The sequence below is a fragment of the Pygocentrus nattereri genome, chromosome 6 (genome assembly GCF_015220715.1).
Source record: "Pygocentrus nattereri isolate fPygNat1 chromosome 6, fPygNat1.pri, whole genome shotgun sequence".
NCBI classification, from domain to species: Eukaryota; Metazoa; Chordata; class Actinopteri; order Characiformes; family Serrasalmidae; genus Pygocentrus; species Pygocentrus nattereri.
In genome coordinates, this window is record NC_051216.1 from 37755370 (window position 1) to 37780500 (window position 25131).

Sequence of the window (25131 nt, forward strand, 5' to 3'; positions counted from 1 at the left end):
TTGTCTTAATTTTAATCTATGTCTATCTATCTATTCTTTATTCAAGTAATAAAAACTCAAACTAAAACAAACAATAATGCGTAACTTAAAACTAACTGTAATGGAAAACTAAATAAGTAAACTATATTTAAGTATAAATAAGCATAGTTCTATATAGAACCACAAACACTTTTGCCTGCTTTGCATGGTGAAATGGTTCTTCAGATCAACTGTTACAATGTCAAGCTTGTATAAATAGAACCAAAAGGTTGTATATAGAGCCATATACAACACATCTTTAATGCAAAGAACCATTTAAGCAAGCAGATGTGTTCATGGTTCTGTATAGAACCACTGTTTTACCAAAGAACACTTAAACAACCATGTTTTAAAAGAATGAAATAAACCTGATGCAAATGTAACCTATATGTGTCATTGTTACTCATTATTAATGCTCTTTCTATCGAAGTGTGAGCTAAATGCTGTGCTGGAACAATCCTGAACCACAGTGGATTTTCAAGAGCACTTGTTTAGGTCTGTTTAGCAGAAAGAGTGTAGCTTTGTGTAAAGAGTGTATTTGCGTATATTAAATCAGGGAGCCTCTGAGACATGAGGTGCACTCAGTGAGCGTCCAAATTCTTTCCTATATTAAAGTTATGTAACTTCCACTCTGATGTCAAGTAAACAGAAAAAGGGCATTATTTTGATACCGGGGGACATGTCTCATTGTCTCTTTGTCTGATTGTAATACAGTTCCCAGGGAACATCTTACACCCACCCGCACACTAAAGGTTTCCTGTTCAACCTTTCCTCCCAGAACAGGATGAGGTAGGATTCCACAAGCAGCTGTCTGTGAACCGGGAAGATCCTCAGCCGACTGGGAATGTCAGGAATTCCACAGTCCTCAGGGTTCCTGCACTCCTCCTGACCTTTGGTGGGTATTATCCCATGTGAACAGAGAATATATTTCCATATATTTTTTAAAACGTGCCAAGATTGTAATATATTTCCATATACATTTGACATTAAATATGAAAAATTTCCACTAGTACATGTTTCATCCACACGTGCATATTGTCACTGTCTGAACAAAACTCCACCTTTTTGTATCTCCAGAAAAGTAACTTTACAGAAGGAAAAACATTCTTAACTTTTAAAGGAAAATTATTTATTCTGTATAATTTTGGATGACCATGAAATTATTTAGGGTAGCTGACAATTTCTAATTATTTCTAATAAAAAGAAAAGTGACCAAAATGGAGAAATTAGTTTTGTTATGACCACTGAGACATATTTCAATATATTGACATCTATGTGCATATATTTAAATATTCCAAAATGCCACAGTTTTATATATACAGTGGGGCAAAAAAGTATTTAGTCAGCCACTGATTGTGCAAGTTCTCCTACTTAGAAAGATGAGAGAGGTCTGTAATTTTTGCTATAGGTACAGTTCAACTACGAGAGACAAAATGAGAAAAAAAATCCAGGAAATCACATTATAGGATTTTTTAAGAATTTATTTGTAAAAAGTATGGTGGAAAATAAGTATTTGGTCAATAACAAAAGTTCAACTCAATACTTTGTAACATAACCTTTGTTGGCAATGACAGAGGTCAAACGTTTCCTGTAAGTTTTCACCAGGTTTGCACACACTGTAGCTGGTATTTTGGCCCAATCCTCCATGCAGATCTCCTCTAGAGCAGTGATGTCTTGGGGCTGTCGCTGGGCAACTTTCAATTCCCTCCACAAATTTTCTATGGGGTTGAGGTCTGGAGACTGGCTAGGCTACTCCATGACCTTGAAATGCTTTTTACGGAGCCACTCTGTTGCCTGAGCGGTGTGCTTGGGATCCTTGTCATGCTGGAAGACCCAGTTCCACGTTCCATCTTCAGTGCTCTCACTGATAGAAGGAGGTTTTGGCTTAAAATCTCACGATACATGGCCCCATTCATACTTCCCTTAACACAGATCAGTCGTCCTGTGCCCTTTGCAGAAAAACAGCCACAAAGCATGATGTTTCCACCCCCATGCTTCACAGTAGGTATGGTGTTCTTGGGATGCAACTCAGCATTCTTCTTCCTCCAAACACCACGAGTTGAGTTTTTACCAGCCAGATATTTTGGTTTCATCTGACCACATGATATTCTCCCAATCTTCTTCTGGATCATCCATATGCTCTCTGCAAACTTCAGACGGGCTTGGACATGTACTGGCTTAAGCGGGGGGGGACACCTCGCACAGCAGGATTTGAGTCCCTCTCGGTGTAGTGTGTTACTGATGGCAGCCTTTGTTACTTTGGTCCCAGCTCTCTGCAGGTCATTCATCAGGTCCCTCCGTGTAGCTCTGGGATTTTTGCTCATTGTTCTCATGATCATGTTGACCCCACAGGATGAGATCTTGCGTGGGTGTTGCGTGGGTCTTGTTTGTGGGTGACCAAATACTTATTTTCCACCATACTTTTTACAAATAAATTCTTAAAAAATCCTATAATGTGATTTCCTGGATTTTTTTTCTCATTTTGTCTCTCGTAGTTGAAGTGTACCTATGATGACAATTACAGACCTCTCTCATCTTTCTAAGTAGGAGAACTTGCACAATCAGTGGCTGACTAAATACTTTTTTGCCCCACTGTATATATATATATATATATACAGTGGGGCAAAAATTATTTAGTCAGCCACTGATTGTGCTCTATTGATAGATAGATAGATAGATAGATAGATAGATAGATAGATAGATAGATAGATAGATAGATAGATTCTATCTATCTATCTATCTATCTATATATATATATATATATATATATATATATATATATATATTTTTTTTTTTTTTTTTTTTTTTTTTTTTAATTTTAATTTTGAAGTTCTTCAATTACGGACTGTAGTCCACCTATTTCTTTGCATACTTTGTTAGCTGTGTTCTTCAGTGGTCAAGACCGCCACAGAGCAAGTATTATTTAAGTGCTGAATCATTCTCAGCACTGCTGTGACACTGACATGGTGGTGGCATGTTAGTTTGTTGTGCTGGTATGAGTGCATCAGACACAGCAGTACTGCTGGAGTTTTTAAACACTGTGTCTACTCACTGTCCACTCTGTTAGACACTCCTACCTTGTTGGCCTACCTTCTAGATGTGAAGTCAGACGTTTCAGCTCATCTATTGCTGCACAATTTGTGTTGATCATGCTCTAGTCTTTCATCAGTGGTTACAGGATGCTGCCCATAGGATGCTCTTGGCTGGATATTTTTGGTTGGTGTATTATTCTCAGACCATCAGTGACACTGAGGTGTTTAAAAACTTGGGTCTGATCCACTCATAACAGCACACTCTCAGTTAATATTCCTCATAATCTTAGAAAGGTTCTTGTTTTAAGTCTTGGTTCCTCTCAGTGGTTCTTCCTCATGCTGTTAGGCAGTATCTCCTTTTGAGTCTCAGTTGCTCTCAGTGGTTCTTCTTTGTGATCTTAGGAAGGCTTTTCTTTAAAGACTTCTTTCCAGTCAGTGTATATTACACATATGTGTGAAATATGTAAATATATATGTACATTTAAATGCATGTGTAATTGTTGGCCTAGATCACATGCTAACTTGGGTTCCATTGTTAGTATATTTCAAGTCAGTATGCTAAATGACTGTATGTAAATGATATACTGTATACTGATTGTACCTACAGCAAAATGCAATTCAGTGTGTACACTGTTTAATCTGTCTTGTAAACTTATCTACCTGTATCCTTACACAATCTAGTACAGTTCAGAGGAGAATGGGTTCTCCTGTCGAGTTTTGGTTCCTCTCAGTTGTTCCTCCTCATGCTCTTAGGGAGTTTCTCCTTTTGAGTCTTGGTTTGTGTTAGTGGTTATTTCTCATGCTCTTTTACTCAGGTTCGTTCTCCTTTTGAGCCCAGATCCTCTTGATGGTTCTTCCCCATGCTCTTAGGGGATTCTTGGTTCCTTTCAGTGGTTCTTCCCTGTGTTCTCTTAAGGTGGTTCAGCTTTTGAGTGTTGGTTCCTGTTAGTTAGTTAGTTCCTCATGCTCTTTGGGAGTTTCTCCTTTTGAATTCTGTCATTGTTGAATTCTATCAATGTTTCCTTCTTTCAGAAGTCCATTTTCCGCCACTGATAAAGGACAAGAAGATCTATCATGATGTTTCATCTGTGAAGAGCTGATTTATATTATTTAAACAAACAACTGATTTTTCATGCAAGAATTTAAAATATCCCACTAGAAAAAAACAAATAATGTTGCTTATGTTGCAATTTTGGCTCATAGAAAGTACTCAAAATGTGCTAGTGCATTTCATGTGTTCATTTAGCCCACATAATATGACCTTCGGGTTAAAAAAATTAATAAAAAGCCATTAGACAATTTGCCTCTAAAGAAATTGGAATCTGCCTATAAAACGAAAGTGTAACAGCAAAACAGCCCAGGTGATCCAAAAAAACAGAATTAAGTGCTAATGGCCAAATAAGAACTGATTGTACTTTTTCTCATAAATATACTTGAGTAGAAGCAAATATATTAGCATCTACCATCCACTTGTGGTCCTCATCAACATAAGAACGTTTGGGGAAGGTAAAAAAATGATGGGTATTAAAAACAACTGTCAAGGAGTTGATTTAAAAATGGTTGTGTCAGTTCAACACAAACCATCAGTTTGTTACAAAACCTGGGAGACGATTCATCGTTCTACTTAGCAATTCAAAGCTGCACCCCTCTCCATTATTTGATGGTCAGCCCTTGGACAATGTTAAAATTGATCTTAGATGCCTGAAGCACACAGATTTACAATGCAGATTAACTTTTTTGCCCCCTAGTGGTGACGACGGGTATAACAAAAAGGTTTCATTACTCCATCGGACTGGGCTGGGTAAATTATTAAATTATAACCTAAAAGCTTATATATAAATTATAACCATGATCTTCTTTGTGAATGAAGTCAGTGACATCAGCCAGAATGAAGGTCAGGAACCCGTATCCTTTTACCATATCGGCATCCACCATAAACATACAGTCATGTGCTACCATAATTTTTTGTGATATAAATTATTTATTTACATTTACAGAAAAAAGACCCCATCGAGACAAACAAAGAAACTATTGGAAATATTACCCATACATAACCAAATAGAAGGACTTTTCCTAACGTGGTGTCCTAATATCCTCTCAGGTTTTGTGTCCTGTGCCACAGGTGCAAGGCATCGCGTGTTGTCCCCTCCGTTCCTCCCCTGCAGCCACACCATGGCCACCCCCTTCCTCCCTCCCTTCAGCTGAGTGGTCTGGCGTGGTCCGGTGTGGCTATTGTGTCCCTATGTCCTCACGGTTCTCTACGTTTTGCCATGGTTCTTTGCTCCTGCCGCTTAGATGAGGCGGGTGGAGGCGCGCAGGGTGTTCTCCGAGTTATAGTGCGTGACGTTTTGCTTTTGCCGGTTGATTCGATTAGTCCGTGGGCACTTCCTGTACAGAGTGAAAAATTAAGAAAATGAGAAAATTGTTTCTCACTGACTGGGAATTCATATTCATAAATAACTCACCCAAACAGTTTGTATGTTTATGGAAAAGTCTGTACATTTCAGAAAAATTTTTTTTAGAATGGTTTGGTGTTAAATGTACAGAGTCAGAATTGTGGTGGTGATAGGAACCAGATGTCCACCTCAGACATCTCCCTCACAGAAAGTTTTTATACGAAACACTGATACACTGATTGATCCTTGTTTTACGGTGGGCTTGAAATAAAATTTTGGAATGAAATGTATTTTTTCTAAATACACAAATCATGGAGGGATACATGCTGGGCATTGTGAGGTAAAATAAAAGTCCCAAAAGAAAACTATTTTTCAGATTTACCACTATTATCAAGATTACATATAAAAGTCATATAAAATGAGTGTTCATAGTGGCGGTGATAGTAACCAGACATGTAAAGATTTTAATGCCTCTAAGAGCCACATCACAGGAAGTTATTACATGAGATGGTTATGGATATTTTGGATAGATTGTTTTTGACTAATACATGTTTTAAAAGCTATTCTTGGTGGAGGGACACATGCAGGGTGTTTTGAGGCAAAATAGTCCAGAAAGAAAACTTATTTCGGATTTTACAATTTTTTACCATCACCAACATTCCATATAAAAAAACACTGTAAAGAAATCTACGTCTCTACAACTAACCATTTCACACCAAACCACTCTAAATGACTCTGAATGTCATCTGAGTGTTTACATCTCAATGATTAAGTTATGCAGAAATTTAGAAAAAATGGTGGTATACAATGTAAGGATTTTCCACACAACTTTTTTATTGTGCGGAAATTTTATTTTATGTTGAAGTTCCTTAAACATCTCTAAAGAACCATCCATTGACAGATTGTTAAGGAAACCCAAAATGGTTCTTCTATAACGTAATGCATAGAACCCTTTTGATACCTATTTTTAAAGAATGTGCCATGAATTTCTCTTAGTTATGATCAGTTACAGTGGTCCTGCCTATTGTCCTGCTTGGGTGGGTGACTGTAGACGTGAATAAGAGAAAGTGTGAGAAAAAAACACGTAAGAGCTGTATTTCAATCAGCTTGGACAAAAGTCATTTTTGGGTGGTACAAGGCATGTTGCGACTGCATACAGCATGATGCAACTTTTAAAGCAGGGCACAGCAGTGAAGAACAAGTGGTTTAATGTAATACATTTAATAGTAACACATATATAGTAACAGTTATGTCAGAAAACTACAAATTTAGGCTTGGCAACTATGCAAAGGGAGATATAGGTGGCATGTATTTGTACTGTGAAATGGAAACTCACTAATCCTGTACTGCCATCTAGTGGTACAATCATGATATAAGTGCAAAACAGTGATTCCAGTTTTTTAAATAACGTGTTTAACCAATACTGCCTATACACGCGGGTAGGAGCCCCAAAAGGCTAGCAGTACTGATTATACAGTGAAAAATTAGGTGAATGGTGTTAGATGGTCAGATATTTAGATGGTCTGTAGATATGTATTTTGTACTTGTGTGTTTTCGCCTGTACAGTTGTCTGTAAATGTGGGATAACACAGACATACTCTGAAATGGCACATGTGTTAAATGGTTACCCCACATTTACAAAGAACAGAGGCAAAAATGCAGCAATTGTAATATTAGGACTAAAATATAACGGACAGCTATGAATTAGTCTACTTATTCATTTCATAGTCTAGGTACAAGAAGCCAAAGGCTAGATGCTGCCTTTTTAGCTTTAGAGGCCTTGGCAGATGTGGTCCAGCTTCATTCATTCATTGATTCATGTATTTATTTTTGTTTCAGGATCTAAACGATTCTTGCCATTTTGCTCTACAAGTGAGCCCCATGTCAGTAAGAAAAAATGCTAATGCTGCATTCTAGTAGTGGTGGAAACTGAGAAATACTAGTGTTCAAACTTGCAACTTGCATCCGGCAAAGTGTGAAACTCTGGCCATCATTCTTGCTATTCTATATCTTCCATTACTGTATTAGCCCGAGTGAAGTTCAGTAAACAACCCCTCCAAGGGCTGAGGGGCCAAGTGAACACAAATGTTGATTTTAGCAGCAAAACTTCACCAAAAATGACTGTAATCTGATACATTTCTTGAAAGTGATGTGCAAATCCGTTTATAAGAAATAGCACTGAATTACTCTAAAATACTTAATATTGCAAAATATGTGCCATAGAAGAACCACTTTTAGTTACCTAAAGAAGACTGGATGACTCAACCACTGAACTATGCAGAACATTTGCACAAATGTTGTAATTCCCTTTTAAATGTTTAGATGTCTGATTCCTAACACCACCACAGTGAATAGTTCTAACTTCAGATTGGTGCATCTCACATCAAACCACTCTAACTGAATTATTCAGAAATGTAGAAAAATCAGTAGGATTCCCCTTTAAATGCATAAAAGAGCAATATTCAGATGCAAGATTGCTATGTGTAGGTGTCATACCATGGGCTATACACTGTTTATGGTGTTTCTTTTGGTGTGGAAGTGCAGAAGGGAGCTATTACTCCAAGGTCCTGTTGAGATATTTAGTTTTTCCCTCACCTTTCAGAAATTTTTGCAGCTTTTGTCTATATTTGTGCTGACTTCGCCTTAGCCAATCTGCTCGCAGATCGACAGACCCGCCAGGAATTCTCCGGCTGCTCCAGATGGCCGGTCCACTATTGCGTCCATCCATCCGATGAATTAATCTGGGAGTTTACGCTCCCCCTGGTGGTCCTCGGCAGTATTTGCAGAGCATCTTTAAGCTAAACGATTGTTCATTTGGAAGGTTATTCAGGAAAGGAGGGGATTTAAGTTTAATCGCTGCACAGGCACCCTTATCTGCTGACCTTTAACTGAGTCTTAATTCAGCAGCCTCCCACCGGAACTAAACACACTCCCACTGGAGGTCACGCTGTGAAGACCTGTGTGTGTTGCCTTCTCCATATAACAGAGTGTGAACTGAAGAATTTTAAAGGAGAATGATGTGCTTGTGTGTGTAGGGAAAATCTTGCTGCCTGAAAGGCTGGTTATTGAAGCTGTGGTGAATCTGACACCACTGTGAGCTGCAGATCAGCATTACTGTAATGCCCATGAATGTAGCAAAACTGAAATGTGTTCATTTACTCCATTATGGTTCTAATTGAATCTGCCTTGTTTTTTCAAGTCTCACAACTTCAAATCAGTTGAAGTCAGATTCAGATTCCTTTATTGATCCCAGGGGGAAATTGTAGAAGTCGTGAAACAGTTAACATTATCAAGTCTATGATTTCTAATTAGAACATATTGGACATACTGAAAAGATATTGAAGGTGTCCCCCAAACTTCGGGCGCTGTGCTCTTCTATGCTACTGCTTCCGTGAAATGCTTCTTCACACTAACAGTGCATTTGAGAGTGTGTGTATATATATCTTTGTGAGTGAGTGGACCTACCGGGTGATACACAGCACCACCACACAGATGATGGCCACCTGCAGAGCTCCGATGATGGAGGCAATGAGGACGTAGCGAAATTTTCCGGAACCCGGCACCACATACAGCACATTATATTCCTTTGTGTCACACTGTGGACCACTGTAGCCTGAGTGACAGCTGTGTGGACCAATCAGAGAGGAGGAAAAAACCCACAGGAAGATCAAGAACAAACATTAAAGAAATAAACTTGCATCAAATCATACTGCATTTACCCCAAATGTGGCAGATCAGCCAAGATGTGCTTGGTGTCTGTTAAACTGTTAATTGGTTCTTCATATTGATGGAGAATGTGTTGTATATGGTTCTATATAGAAACCTTTTGAAAATGGCTCTATATAGCCCCAAAAGGGTTCTTCTATTGTTACAAGCTTGACATTATAACAATAGCTTACATAAGAAATGGTGCTATATAGAACCATATACCACACATTCTCCATCAACCATTTAAGCATGCAAATGGCTCTTTGAGTGTTCATGGTTCTGTATAGAACCACTGTCTTTACTAAAGACCATCGTCTTTAATACTTTAGTAAAGAACCCTTGAATCATCTTTTTAAAGAGATGTTTTCTCTATTCATCGTCAGAGAAGTCAGCAAATCTGAGGTAAGGTTGTTTTTTGCTTGTTGTTTTGAACACTTGTAAGCTGTGCAAGCTCTACTTGGCCATTGCTATTATTGTTGTTGTTTTAATGCAGTTTAGGAGCAGCATAAATGCCACCACACAATGGAAGTGACACAGCTTTCTATGGTCTTGGTATGCTTTAATATAATGTGGAAATGGCAAAATCCTGCATGGTGCATTGTGACTTGCTGAGAAAATGAACAGTGCTTGGCGTGGTGTGCTGGCATGTGTCGACATAGAGTATTGGCGCTGGTGTGTATACCTCCATTAAAAACAATAGTTTGAACTTTTGGACAATGTGCGCGCACACACACACACACACACACACTATTTCTAATCTCGCTAAAGGTTCGCTGGCAGAAAAACACAGAAATGTGAAAACATTTACATTTACAGCATTTAGCAGACGCCCTTATCCAGAGCGACTTACAAGAAGTGCTTTGTCTATCAGAAAAAGTATCTTTGCTAGTAACCAATAGGTTAGAAAGAAAGCTATTCCTGAGCTCAGATACTGCTAGAAACAAAAAGTCACTGCTGATACCCAGAGAAAAAAGGGCCTGTTACACCACTGCCTCAAAGCATTAAGAGACCCTTATTAGTCCCACAATGGGGAAATTTCACCTCCGCATTTAACCCATCCATGAAGTGAACCACCACATACACACTAGGGGGCAGTGAGCACACTTGCCTGGAGCGGTGGGCAGCCCAATCCGCAGCACCTGGGGAGCAGTTGGGGGTTAGGTGTCTTGCTCAAGGACACCTCAGTCATGTGCTGTCGGCTCTGGGGATTGAACCGGTGACTTTCCGGTCATGAGGCTGGATCCCTAACCTCCAGCCCATGACTGCCCCAGTGTGGAGCTGTTCAGCAATCTCTAATAGACTTTTGTTGTTTGTGACACAAATGTATCTATTTAAGATAACTTAACACCACCATGCAGTTTGAGGCGAATGTGTGATGATTTAGACACATAGTTTGAATGTTTCATGGGCAGTAAGCTTTTATTACTTGTTAGCAACATTAGCCTTATAACACCAGTGCTAGAACTAAACAAGTAAACTTTAGCTATCCAACTGCATCTGGCTGACTGAGTACATTTGGGGAAAAAAATTGAGGTGTATGACACCAGGACACCCTAGGCCGCAGTTCAATGATAGACTTTGTAGTCATGTCATCGGACTTGCGGCCATGTGTTTTGGACACTCGGGTAAAGAGAGGAGCTGAGATGTCAACTGATCACCACCTGGTGGTGAGTTGGATCAGGTGGTGGGGGAAGATGCCGGTCAGAGCGGGCAAACCCAAACGTATAGTGAGGATTTGCTGGGAACGTCTGGCAGAAGAACCTGTCAGACTGATCTTCAACTCACACCTCCGTCAGAACTTTGACCAGATATCGGGGGAGGTGCGGGACATTGACTCAGAATGTTCCATGTTCCGCTCTTCCATTGTTGAAGCGGCTGACTGTAGCTGTGGCCGCAAGGTAGTTGGTGCCTGTCGGGGCGGTAATCCTCGAACCCGGTGGTGGACACCCCAGGTGAGAGACGCTGTCAAGCTGAAGAAGGAGTCCTATCATGGTTGGCCTGTGGGACACCAGAGGCAGCTGACAGGTATCGACAGGCCAAGTGATCTGTGGCTTCAGTCGTCGCCAAGGCAAAAACCTGGGTGTGGGAGCAGTTTGGTGAGGCCTTGGAAAGTGACTTTAAGTCGGCTCCGAAATTATTCTGGCAAACCGTCAGGCGACTCAGAAGGGGAAAGCAGTGTGCCACTAGCGCTGTATATAGTGGAGATGGTGTGCTGCTGACTTCGACTGAAGACGTCATTGGGCGGTGGAAGGAATACTTTGAGGACCTTCTCAATGCCACTGACACATTCTCCAGTGAGGAGGCAGAGTCTGGAGACATGGGAATAGTCATTAAGGTAGTTAAAAAGCTCCTTGGTGGCAAGGCTCCAGGGATGGATGAGATACAGTGGGGCAAAAAAGTATTTAGTCAGCCACTGATTGTGAAGTTCTCCTACTTAGAAAGATGAGAGAGGTCTGTAATTTTCATCATAGGTACACTTCAACTATGAGAGACAAAATGAGAAAAAAATCCAGGAAATCACATTGTAGGATTTTTTAAGAATTTATTTGTAAATTATGGTGGAAAATAAGTATTTGGTCACCCACAAACAAGCAAGATTTCTGGCTCTCACAGACCTGTTACTTCTTTAAGAAGCTCTTCTGTCCTCCACTCCTTACTTGTATTAATGGCACCTGTTTGACCTCATTGTCTGTATAAAAGACACCTGTCCACAGCCTCAAACAGTCAGACTCCAAACTCAACCATGGCCAAGACGAAAGAGCTGTTGAAGGACACCAGGAAGAAAATTGTAGACCTGCACCAGGCTGGGAAGAGTGACTCTACAATAGGCAAGCAGGTTGGTGTGAATAAATCAACTGTGGGAGCAATTGTAAGAAAATGGAAGACATACAAGACCATTGATATTCTCCCTCGATCTGGGGCCCCACGCAAGATCTCATCCTGTTGGGTCAACATGATCATGAGAACAATGAGTAAAAATGGATGGAATGTGGCTGGGTCTTCCAGCATGACAATGATCCCAAACACACCGCTCAGGCAACGAAGGAGTGGCTCCGTAAAAAGCATTTCAAGGTCATGGAGTGGCCTAGCCAGTCTCCAGACCTCAACCCCATGGAAAATTTGTGGAGGGAGTAGGAAGTCCATGTTGCCCAGCGACAGCCCCAAAACATCACTGCTCTAGAGGAGATCTGCATGGAGGAATGGGCAAAAATACGAGCTACCATGTACTTAGACTTACAGGAAACATTTGAATTCTGTCATTGCCAACAAAGGTTATGTTACAAAGTATTGAGTTGAACTTTTGCTATTGACCAAATACTTATTTTCCATCATAATTTACAAATAAATTCTTTAAAAATCCTACAATGTGATTTCCTGGATTTTTTTTCTCATTTTGTCTCTCATAGTTGAAGTGTACCTATAACAAAAATTACAAACCTCTCTCATCTTTCTAAGTAGGAGAACTTGCACAATCAGTGGCTGAATAAATACTTTTTTGCCCCACCGTACGTCCCGAGTTCCTTAAGGCTCTGGATGTTGTGGGGCTGTCTTGGCTGACACGCCTTTTCAACATTGCGTGGACATCGGGGGCGGTGCCACTGGATTGGCAGACTGTGGTGGTGGTGCCTCTTTTTAAAAAAGGGGACCGGAGGGTGTGTTCCAACTACAGGGGAATCACACTCCTCAGCCTCCCTGGTAAGGTCTATGCAGGGGTACTGGAGAAGAGAGTCCAGCTTATAGTTGAAACTCGGATTCAGGAGGAGCAGTGCGGGTTCTGCCCAGGTCGTGGAACACTGGACCAACTCTTCACCCTCTCCAGGATCCTAGAGGGTTCATGGGAGTTTGCCCAACCAGTCCACATGTGCTTTGTGGATCTGGAGAAGGTATTCGACTGTGTTCCCTGGGGTATTCTGTGGGAGGTGCTTTGGGAGTACGGGGTACATGGCTCTTTGCTATGACTGTAGCAAACAAAGCAGGACCTGTACAACTGGCCGGCAGTAAGTCAGACTCGTTCCCAGTAAGAGTTGGACTCCGTCAGGGCTGCCCTTTGTCACCGATTCTATTCATAATTGTTATGGATAGAATTTCTAGGCGCAATCAGGGGACAGAGGGTGTCCGGTTTGGTGACCTCAAGGTCACATCACTGCTGTTTGCAGATGATGTGGTCCTATTGGGGACATCAGGCCGTGAACTTCAGCTTTCGCTGGATCGGTTTGCAGCCGAGTGTGAAGCGGCTGGGATGAGAATCAGTACCTCTAAATCTGAGACCATGGTTCTCAGGCGGAAAAGGGTGGAGAGCCCTTTCTGGGTTGGGGATAAGCTCTTGCCTCAAGTGGAGGAGTTTAAGTATCTCGGGGTCTTGTTCACGAGTGATGGTACAAGGGAGCGGGAGATTGACAAGCGGATTGGTGCTTGGTCAGTAGTGATGCGGGCTCTTTACCGGTCTGTTGTGGTAAAGAAAGAGCTGAGGCAAAGCTTTCGATTTACCAGTCAATCTATGTTCCCATCCTCACCTATGGTCATGAACTTTGGGTAATGACGGAAAGAATAAGATCGCAAATACAAGCGGCTGAAATTCCTCCGCAGGGTGTCTGGGACTCTCCCTTAGAGATAGGGTGAGAAGTTCGGTCACCCGGGAGGGAGTAGAGCCGCTGCTTCTTTACGTTGAGAGGAGCCAGTTGAGGTGGTTTGGGCATCTGGTTAGGATGCCTCCTGGACGCCTGAGGGTGAGAAGTTAGGTCATCCAGGACGGCGGAGGGTGAGAAGTTCGGTCATCCGGGAGGGACTCGGAGTAGAGCCGCTGCTTCTTTATGTGGAGAGGAGCCAGTTGAGGTGGTTCGGGCATCTGGTTAGGATGCCTCCTGGACGCCTCCCTCGTGAAGTGTCACAGGCAAGTCCACCATGGAGGAGACCCCGGGGAAGACCCAGGACACGCTGGCCTGGGAGCGCCTCGGAATCCCCCCCCGGAGAGCTAGTGGAAGTGGCTGGGGAAAGGGAGGTCTGGGCCTCATTGCTTAGGATGCTGCCCCCGCGACCCGAACCCCGGAGAAGCAGAAGATGATGGATGGATGGATAGATGGATGGTGATGTATGACAAGCGTGTGTTTACTTTATGTGTACTGTGTGTGTGTGTGTGTATATCTGTGGGTATATTTATGCAAACTGTGTGTGTATTTGTGTGCATGTATTTATGTCTACTGTTTGTATGTGTTCATGTCTCTTGTGAATGTGTACGTGTGTGTTTATGTGTACTGTGGGTGTGTTTATGCATAATGTGTGTATTTATGTATACTGTGTATGTGTGTGTGTGTGTTTATGTGTACTGTGGGTGTGTTTGTGTGTACTGTGGGTGTGTTTATGCATAATGTGAGTTGTGTGTGTGTGTTAATGTGTGCTGTTTGTGTGTGTGTCTGTGTGTGTTTATGGTGTACTGTGGGTATGTTTAGGCATATTGTGTGTGCATGCTTATTTGCACTGTGTATGTGTGTGTTTATTATGCTATGTGGACTGGACAGCAGGCAGGTAGTTTTAGTAAATACCTACATCCTCTCCTGTGTGTCTCACACACACACACACACACACATTCATACACACACACACTCTTTCTCTCTCTCTCACACTCCCCTGTTGTATTTTCTCTGGAGATCACTGCTAAGAAACACCTGCTGAGTGTTCATGGCACCTGTCAGAACTAAACTCTCTTTCTCTCTCTCCTTTTTGTCTTCTTTTTTACCTCCCTCACTCTCCTTTTCTTCTGTTCCTTTATCTTACACATTCTCTTATTTCTCGCTTTTGTCTCTTTCACTCTCTCTGCCTTACCTCTCTCCTCAATTCTCTTTACCTCTCTCTCTCCTCATCTCTCTTACTCTCTCCCCCTTCTCACTCTTCTCTTCCCTTTATCCCCCTCTCTCCTTCTCTCTCTCTTTGATTGCATATATTTCACTCAGTCTCTCTATTTCCTCCCTTTCTGTCCTTTCTATCCTTACCTCTCTCTATTTCCCTCTCCCCTGTCTGCTTTCCTTACCTCTCTTCTCATCTCTCTCTCCCCACTCTGTCGTCACCCCCCCCCCCCCCCCCCCTTTTTGCATCTCTTTCACTGTCTCTCTCCCTCCCTGGCTATCTCTTTTTGTCCTTCTCTCTCTGCTTCTCTACCTTACCTCTCTCTCCTTCCTCCTGCCTTCTTCCCTCACTTCTCTTGTCATGTCTCTCTTTCACCTCTCTCTCTCCTCATCTTTCTCTCTCTCTTTCTTATCCCTACTTCTTTCTCGTCTCATCATCCTCCTTCTCCTCTCCCCCTCTCTCTTCTTCTCCCCCTTCTCTTCTACCCTCTGAATCGCTCTCTGGCTACCTTCTCTCCTTTTCTCTTGTTCCCTGTATCTCATTTCTTCTACTGACTCCTTTCACTTCGCTGTGGCTGCTTTGTTTTTAAAACTACACCTTCCCCACTCCACTTCTTCAGTACTTCTCCACTGATTCTATCGACTCTCTTTTGTTCTCTTTTCAGGTTGGTCATGAGAGTGAACATCAGGGGGAGCTCAAGAGCTGTGTGTGGACTCTTGACTGAAGCTGCATACCTGCATGACGGTTTGGAGAGCATGTTGGGATATTCACAGACTCCGTTGACGCAGTAGTTTTTATAGTGTTCTGGACAGGGTATGTAAAGTCCTCGTGCCACTTCTGACACCTCAGGCTTCTCTTCTACAACACACACATGTGCACAAGGTTACCATTAAGCTTGAGCGTAAAAGATCTGTGATTATTGTAACAATGAATGGAATCATCAGAAAAATTTCTGCATAATGTAATCAATAAAGTCATTCAGAGTGGTCTGGTGTGAGATGGTTCATTGTAGAGAAGGTTTCTTCCTCAGCTCTGAGGGAGTTTTTCCTTTCCACTGTCACCTCTGGCTTGCTGGGGGTTTTTACAGTCTTCTGTGAAGCTGCTTTGTGACAACATCAGTTGTAAAAAGCGCTATACAATAAATTTGATTTGATTTGAGATTAAAGGCAGACTGCATGCAGGTGCTTGATTTTATGCACCTGTGGCAACTGGACTAAATGAAACAAATTCAATGATTAAGAGATATGTTGCAATACATTTACAGTCATGTATGCATTTATATACAATTAATGAGTGCATATATCATGTACATCCACTTAATGAGGGTATTATATTTATTAATGAATGTATAGATCATTAATTTGTATTAATATCTTTTATTTGTATTTGATCAAAAACAAGACATGTAATGTTGTATCTAATTATTAACATTGTTTTTTTTTTTAAATTGTAAAAAATAAACAAGGATAAGCTCATTCTTAAATTGATGCCTGCAACACATTCCAAAAAAAGTTGGGACAGGGGCAAATTTAAGTCTAGGCATTGTGAAACTTTCAAAAAATGTCTTGAACAGGTGATAGAATCATACTTATAAAAGAAACATCCAGGAAAGGCCTAGTCCTTTATGAGAAAGGATGAGTCAAGGCTCCCCACTTTACCAAAAATGCACCAGCAAATTTAGCATAAAATAACATTCTTTAGCCAGGGACTGCAAGGACTTTAGGTATTTCACTCTCAACAGTGCATAATAACATAAAAAGATTAAAAGAACTCAGTAATCTCACAAATCTCTACGCATAAAAGAAAAGGACAAAATAACAAACGGATGCTTTTGAGACCTTTGACAGCATTGCATTAAAACTTTGCATGCTTCTGTTATGGGTATCATTGCAATAAACTTGGGGGTACTTACAAAAGTTAAGAACAAAAGTTAAGACTGTCCTAAACACAATAAGTCATATATCAACAATGCCCAGAAACGCTGCTGACTTCTCTGGACTCTCTGCGCTCATCTGAACTGGACTGATTCTCAGTGGAAATGTGTTTTGTAGTCTGACAAGTCAATTTTTCAAACTGCTTATGAAAATATTGATATCATGTTCTTCATTCCAAAAAAATACAGTTGTATTAATATTGTTACCAGCAAGTTCAAAAGCCAGGGTCTGTCATGATCTTTGGGGAGGTGCATTAGTGGGTAACTTAACCAACTTAACCACCACTAAACACATTTTGAACCTGTGCTGCATTTTAGATGCTGCCTTTTTTCAGGGACACCAGTGCATTTCAACATGGCAAAAACCAAGCCATATTCTGCAGATTTTACTATAGCATGACTGTGCTAGACTAGCCTGCCTCCAGTACAGAACCATCTCCCATTTAAAATGCTTGCCTTATTAAGCTCAAAATATAACAGGCCCAGTATGGATGCATAAGTGAAGACTTGTGTAATAGATAAATGGCAAAAAACTTTTATTACGAAAAGGTAACGTAACACACTGGTAAACATGCTCCATATATTTACAAAAAAGCAATGAAATTTATAAGATAAAACAAAGTATTGTGTTTTTGTACCATTTTCAATTTAGTACAGGTTAAACAGAATTTACTTATCACTCTTTTCTGGTTTTATTCGCATTTTATGTTATTCATTTGGAATAAATTTTGTACTTTTACCAGTAAAGGCTGCAGTGAAAGGCGTTTTTTGTGGTATTATAAAGAACAAACAACCCCCACCTCCACTTGCCCCCATTAACTCACCTGGGTAGTCGGCCCTGGCGTAGTGTCCGTCACCAGGTTTGTTTCCTGTTATCATGTCACCTGATTGAAGGTTACAACAAGTACAGTGTCAATTAAACTGCTTTTTAATCACCAAACTGTAACTAGAATTGTCATTTAGTCATTAAACTGTAACTTAAATTGTCTTTTAGTCAGCATCTGTGCCACAGCTGCTATGCATCTGACTCGGGTGATGTTATTGCACTCATTTGCTTGAACAGTACATTTGGCCAACTGTCCATCCACGGCAGGGGGCCACTAAGCAACAGAACTTCAAAATACTTCAGACATAATGTGTCTATGAATGATCTCTATTACAGTATGCATGTATTTTTAACATCCTAAAGCATAAGAAGGTCTGGCAAACTCCTAAAGCGATAGTTTGGCAAAAAAAAAATTCCTTTCTCACAGCCCAAATGCGGTCAATGAGCTGAAATATGTTTGGTGAAAGTTCGCTTCTTTAGTAGTCTTTGGCAGTGGAGTTATGAGGCTAATGTAGCAAACAAATAATATAAGCCTTTATTCACAAATTATCATGGTGGAGACCGTGTGTCAAGCCGTTAAGTAATCTCAAATAATCTTTCTTTATGAGGACTCTTGACACTGTACGACAAACTGTTATCTATGATAATGGAAAAATTGTAATGTCTAGCTAAAAGAACTGCACCATTAAAAAATATGGTTGATTAAAGTTCCTTCAGTAAAGACAATGAAACTATATAGAACCATGGACACCCAAAGAACAATTTGCATACAGAACTATTTTCAAAAAGGTTCTATATAGAACCATATACAATATATTCTTCATCAATCTGAAGAACCATTTCACCAGGCAAAACACATTTAATCATGCAAATGGTTCTCTAGGTGTTAATGGTTCTATATAAAATCTTTTTTTTAAACTAAAGAATACTTTCAGGGCCTCCTCCTCAATTATCACCAACCTGCTCTCCTGTTCATTTGTGCCAACTGCAACACCCTCAACTACATCACTGTGCCATCCAGATGTACCAGCATTGAGATAGGATGGGACTGTTTCAGCTCACTCCCACTTTTCATAAAGACTCAGTCAGAGACTGCCTCTACCAGTGCAGTTAAACTGTAACTTAAATTGTCTTTTAGTCAGCATCTGTGCCACAGCTGCTATGCAACTGACTCGGGTGATGTTATTGCACTCATTTGCTTGAACAGTACATTTGGCCAACTGTCCATCCACGGCAGGTGGCCACTAAGCAACAGAACTTCAAAATACTTCAGACATAATGTGTCTATGAATGATCTCTATTACAGTATGCATGTATTTTTAACATCCTAAAGCATAAGAAGGTCTGGCAAACTCCTAAAGCTTTACTATCCAGACTTCAAACAGAGATCCTCTTAGCTTTTATTTGGTATTTAGCTTATTAAATTGTAAATACTGTTTCACCAGAGGAGGATGGGTCTCTCCTTGTGAGTCTTGTTTCCTCCCAAGGTTTCTTTCTCCAGTCTGAGGAAGTTCTTCCTTGCCACCATCACCTCTGGCTTACTCACTGGGGGATATATGTTGTAACTGTATGTTTTCTGTAATTCTGTGAAGCTGCTTTGTGACAACATTGGTTGTAAAAATACATTTTTTGTATTTGCTATACAAATAAATTTGATTTGATTTGAGATTAAAGGCAGACTGCATGCAGGTGCTTGATTTTATGCACCTGTGGCAACTGGACTAAATGAAACAAATAAATTCCATGATTAAGAGATATGTTGCAATACATTTACAGTCATGTACGCATTTATATACAATTAATGAGTGCATATATCATGTACATCCACTTAATGAGGGTAAGTATTATATGTATTAATGAATGTATAGATCATTAATTTGTATTAATCTTTTATTTGTATTTGATCAAAAACAAGACATGTAATGTTGTATCTAATTATTAACGTTTTTTTTTTTTTAATTCGACAAATAAACAAGAATAAGCTCATTCTAAAATTGATGCCTGCAACACATTCCAAAAAAAGTTGGGACAGGGGCAAATTTAAGTCTAGGCATTGTGAAACTTTCAAAAAATGTCTTGAACAGATGATACAATCATACTTATAAAAGAAACATCCAGGAAAGGCCTAGTCCTTTATGAGAAAGGATGAATCAAAGCTCCTCACTTTACCAAAAATGCACCAGAAAATTTAGCATAAAATAACATTCTTTAGCCAGTGCAACACTTTCAACAGTGCATAATAACATAAAAAGATTAAAAGAACTCACTAATCTCACAAATCTCTACGCATAAAAGAAAAGGACAAAATAACAAACGGATGCTTTTGAGACCTTTGACAGCATTGCATTAAAACTTTGCATGCTTCTGTTATGGGTATCATTGCAATAAACTTGGGGATACTTACAAAAGTTAAGAACAAAAGTTAAGACTGTCCTAAACACAATAAATCATATATCAACAATGCCCAGAAACGCTGCTGACTTCTCTGGACTCTCTGCGCTCATCTGAACTGGACTGATTCTCAGTGGAAATGTGTTTTGTAGTCTGACAAGTCTATGAAAATATTGATATCATGTTCTTCATTCCAAAGAAATACAGTTGTATTAATATTGTTACCAGCAAGTTCAAAAGCCAGGGTCTGTCATGATCTTTGGGGAGGTGCATTAGTGGGTAACTGAACCAACTTAACCACCACTAAACACATTTTGAACCTGTGCTGCATTTTTGATGCTGCCTTTTTTCAGGGACACCAATGCTTATTTCAACATGGCAAAAACCAAGCCATATTCTGCAGATTTTACTATAGCATGACTGTGCTAGACTAGCCTGCCTCCAGTACAGAACCATCTCCCATTTAAAATATAACAGGCCCAGTATGGTTGCATAAGTGACCTAAGTCCATAATTCCTTAACCTAAATGAACCAGTAAATTTAAACACACAGATTACATCAGCTCAAATCCAGCTCAAACAGGGCTTAACGCAATGGCATGCAATAGAATGTTAAATCACAGGAGGTGGAGGTAGGAATCAGGCGGAAATATTAAAAAGAAAGATGGGAAGGTAGAAAAAAGCATACTCGCCTTGACAGTGGCCCAGGAACTTCACTTCGATCCGCTCCTGCCTCTGGCACGATGCCTCCTTCACTTGGCAGGGGTTGTCATAGGAGCGGCCGTCTGAGGCACACACTGGGTTGAAGCTTATGTGGGAACAGTCGATGTTGCACACGCACCTGCAGGAAGAGATGGCAGCAAAAGTTATTCAGATTTATCTAGGATTTGTTGTCAGAAGCTGTGCATTAGTTTTTCAGTAATGTCACTTAATCACAGTGTCTTCAATGAGTCTTTTATTAGAATTTGATGCTTTCTAATACTTTATAGGTACCTCCACCTTGTACTTCCACTTACTGTCCACTACGTAGTAGTGGTGGGCAATATAATGATATCTTAAGGTATCATAATAAATTATGTCTCTGTGCACATTTCTGAGTATATTATCAACATTAGTACTTAAAGAACACTGACCAAGTGCATATTTAATCACAGAGACAGCACAAGTAACCATGTTTTCCAGTTTAACACTATTGAACTGAGAGAATTGGAGCTATCATGAAAGCATGAAAGTCAGTGCACAGTTCGAAAGTGCTTATTCTTTATTAATAACCATAAAATACCACTGGTGTAAAACTTATATTCCTATTCACAGTTTTCTGTTTAAAAGGTAGTTTGTAAATTAAGAAAATGCAATACCAGCACTGAGAAATTACAATATTAATAGAGAAGCACAGATTAAACAACATATATAGCCATGTTTTAGCATCCACCTTAATCAGGTTAAAAATAAATTAAAGATAAGATCAACATATTCAGAATTTTTGACAGTATTTTTTAAATGTGACTGTTTTTGCTATATAACCCTCTTCTACAATACTAATGTACAGATTGTAGCCCATCTGTTGTCATGAAAAATCTGTCAGCTGCCCCCTACCTCATACATCATGGGCCATCAAAGACTGCTGTTGACCAGATATTATTTGGATGGTGGGTCATTCTGAACACAGCAGTGACAATAATGAAGCAGATAGTAAATGTAAGTAGTTAAGTTTCAAACATTCAGCGTCTATAAATGGTATCATGGTATTAGTTGTCTAGCCTTTTTATTCTCATGTCTAAATAAAAATCACCATTATTTGTATCAGTCTTGCTACGAATAAACACCACAGCCTTTAAAAGCCTCAGCTTCTATTCATGAACCATAGCAGTGTTAAGGTCAGCGTTTTCTCCAATATCCTGAAAGAAACAAACAATGAAATACACAGCCTTTTTCCCCCTTGAACGCCTACATTAGTGGGACTGAAATAAAAATTAGCCTACATGACACTTGAAGGTCTAAAGAATGATGTGCTACAGTGTTGCCTGTGGTGTTCACTGCTGTGGAAAATATTTTTTCAGTTAATGTGTTGGAAACAAAAAGGAATGGACACAAATAAAGCAGAATTAGCATACGGCGCTAGCACATCCTAATGGGGTTATGTGAAGTCATTATCTTGGGACACAGTGTGCTTTTTAGGCAAGAAATTAATGGTTTTACAGCTCTGCCACTTTGGGTAGCCTTACATGAAGGTGGATACACAACTCTGCCCCACTGGCCAGCCTATGTACTGGCTGTATGCTTTTGGGCCATTGTGGAGTGTGTGTGTGTGTGTGTGTGTGTGTGTTCTGTATTGTTGATTATGTACTGATTGTACAGTGTCCTTCAGCATGGGAAAGGCACTATATAAATAAAAGTGATGATGATGATGATGATTGTGGCTGATCAGCCAAAAACTGGTGGAAGCCTCAAAAGCTTGTGGTTACACAGCTTCACCCCATTAGTCATCCCTAGTGGCATGATGTAATACTAAGCAGAAGCTAGTAGTTCTACTCCCATTGGTCAGCTTCATAGACTGGTGGTTGCACCACTGGAGTTGGTTAGCCTCAAAGGCTGGGGGTTATGCAGTTCTGAACCCATTAGTCAGCTTTAAAGACTGGTGGTTATACAGTTCACCCACACAGGGTTTAGCCTTGTAGGCTGGTTGTTCACAGTTCTGATTGTGATTACACATCTTCACTCCCTTTAATCAGTTCATAGTTACACAGCTCCACCCTGCCAGCATGAGCTTCTATTAAGTGCTCCAACTGGTCACATAGACTGATGGTTACACAGACCTGCCTTCACTGTTCAGCCTCTGATGCTGGTGAAAGAGGCTTTATTTCCTTTATTTTTAGTCAGTCTCCCAGGCTGGTGATTACAAATTTCCATCCCCATTGGTCGGCCTCAAATTGACCCCATTGGCCAGCCTCTCCATTGACACAAGATACTTTTTAGCCATGAAGGAACCTTTTAGCAGGCCAGTGGTTACACATCTTCACATCTTGTGTACACATCTACACAACATGCCTCCAGACTGTTCTCTGTCCTGGCACCAAGGTGGTGGAATGAACTTCCCCTAAGTGTCCGAACAGCAGAATCACTTGCTGTCTTTAAACGACGTCTGAAGACCCATCTCTTTACACTACACCTATCTAATCACTAACACTGTCTATTAAAGATCTTCACCTCTTTTATTGTTCACTATATTACAAACTTTTTTTCAGCAGGTTTAGTGTTGTGTAGACTCTGTGTTGAGTTGTAGGTATTTTTCTACTTGTTGTATTTGTTTAGGTCTCAATGCATAGATAACTTCAGGTAGCAATTTAGAGCAAAGCTCTTTAAAATTATGTCGACCTTTATTAACATGAGATATTCTGAAGTAATGACAAGCACTTTTGTAAGTCGCTCTGGATAAGAGCGTCTGCCAAATGCCATAAATGTAAATGTAAATCTTCGGCCCCATTGGTCAACCTTATAGGCTGGTGGTTATGGCTCTGCTCCCACTGGTCAGCACTAGAAGTTTGTGGTTACGCATCAATATGACCATTAATCAGTTTCATAGGAGTACACATCTAGCTCCACCTCATTAGTTGAAAACAGATTTTTAGCCATGAAAGTACTTTTTAGCATTATAGGGAGGTGGTTACACAGCTCTATCCCAGTTGCTCTGGCTTCATGTTATGCTGCACCATCCTATTGTTATGAGATACTTTTAGCAATAAAGGTAAATTTTAGCAAAGCAGGCCTGTGGTTACACACTCTTGTCTCCACTGATTGTAGTAGGCTGGTAGTTGCATCTCTGCTCCTAATGGTAAGCCTTACAGTGTTAAAGACTGGTGGTAACAGAGCCCCATCACCATTAGTCAGCCTCACAGGCTAGTAGCAACTTGCTTTAAATATGAAAGAAACGGTTTAGCCTTATAGTCCGATGTTTGCACAGCTCCACCCTAATAGCACTAATAGAGAGTGGCACAACCCATTTTGGTGTTTGCAAAATAATTTTAAAAATATTTAAGGTGAAATAATCTGCACACACACACACACACACACACACACACACACACACACACACACATATATATATATATATATATATATATATATATATATATATATATATATATATATATACACACACTAGAAAACTGAACATCATGTCTCACACCTACTGTTTATGCACAGTTCCACTGAAAATGACAGGAAGTGCAATGTTACACTTTACCCCATGGCTTGGGTTCATTGTTGTAACACTGAAGTCTGATCAGTGCAATCAAAGTTAATATAATAAAAATGTTGTAAAAAACTATTTTCCAACCATCCTGCATTATATTTTATCTATCTATAAGACAATCAGCTTAAATCAATACATTTACACATATATATCAGATTATATGTGAAAACTGACATGGACAAAAACTGTGTCAAACAATGATAAAATGTATTTCTTTGTCCAATGTACACAGTACAGAGGTTGTACTTATAGCTAGCTAGCACTTGTTGTAAGCTTGTCACATGCTTCAAAATGGTACTACATTGTTGCCAACATGATGGTGATTAAAGTAATATAAGGTTGTATTTTGTGATGTTAACAAGTGCAGTAACTGAAAAAACCTTGCTTTGGAAAAATTACATGCCCTGAAAACATTCTGTAGAACAAATCTCTTTAAAATGCTGATGAATCGCTCTGAATTTTTGCAAGAGACCCTGGCTAAGAGGAGTAGTAATGTGGGCAGAAGCACACACTGCTTGACCTTGTATACAACGACATAAAAAGTCTGTGTTAAATTGTGCCCTGTGATAAGTTGTTCCCCGTGTTCCCCTACGCTCTTTTTAGCCATGGTATGTTTTAGCCTTGCAGGCTGTATGTGCAGTAATCTTGGCCTCGCTTTATGGCAAAAAACTTGAGAGGACGTGATCAGGCAGGATGGAGCAAGTTTCTGGGCTGTTTCTGAGCTCCACTGGCTCT

At 40.1% G+C, this 25131-nt stretch overlaps 1 protein-coding gene and 1 long non-coding RNA gene across 2 annotated transcripts in view; one reads left to right on the top strand and one right to left on the bottom strand.

Annotated features, from left to right (window-relative positions):
- The first annotated feature begins 723 nt into the window (after window positions 1–723).
- Window positions 724–15981, top strand: LOC119263613. Its single transcript, XR_005130386.1, has 2 exons — window positions 724–913; window positions 15660–15981. It is a non-coding gene; the product is annotated as an uncharacterized LOC119263613 (long non-coding RNA).
- tmeff2a (transmembrane protein with EGF-like and two follistatin-like domains 2a) overlaps window positions 5023–25131 on the bottom strand; it is a 147218-nt gene continuing 127109 nt past the window's right edge. The window contains exons 6-10 of the mRNA XM_017695088.2: window positions 20837–20985; window positions 17753–17812; window positions 15730–15853; window positions 8912–9070; window positions 5023–5438 (exon numbers count right to left, since the gene is read on the bottom strand). Coding sequence (XP_017550577.1) covers window positions 5342–5438; window positions 8912–9070; window positions 15730–15853; window positions 17753–17812; window positions 20837–20985 — 589 coding nt within the window. The 3' untranslated portion in view covers window positions 5023–5341. The remainder of the gene's footprint in view (window positions 5439–8911; window positions 9071–15729; window positions 15854–17752; window positions 17813–20836; window positions 20986–25131) is intronic.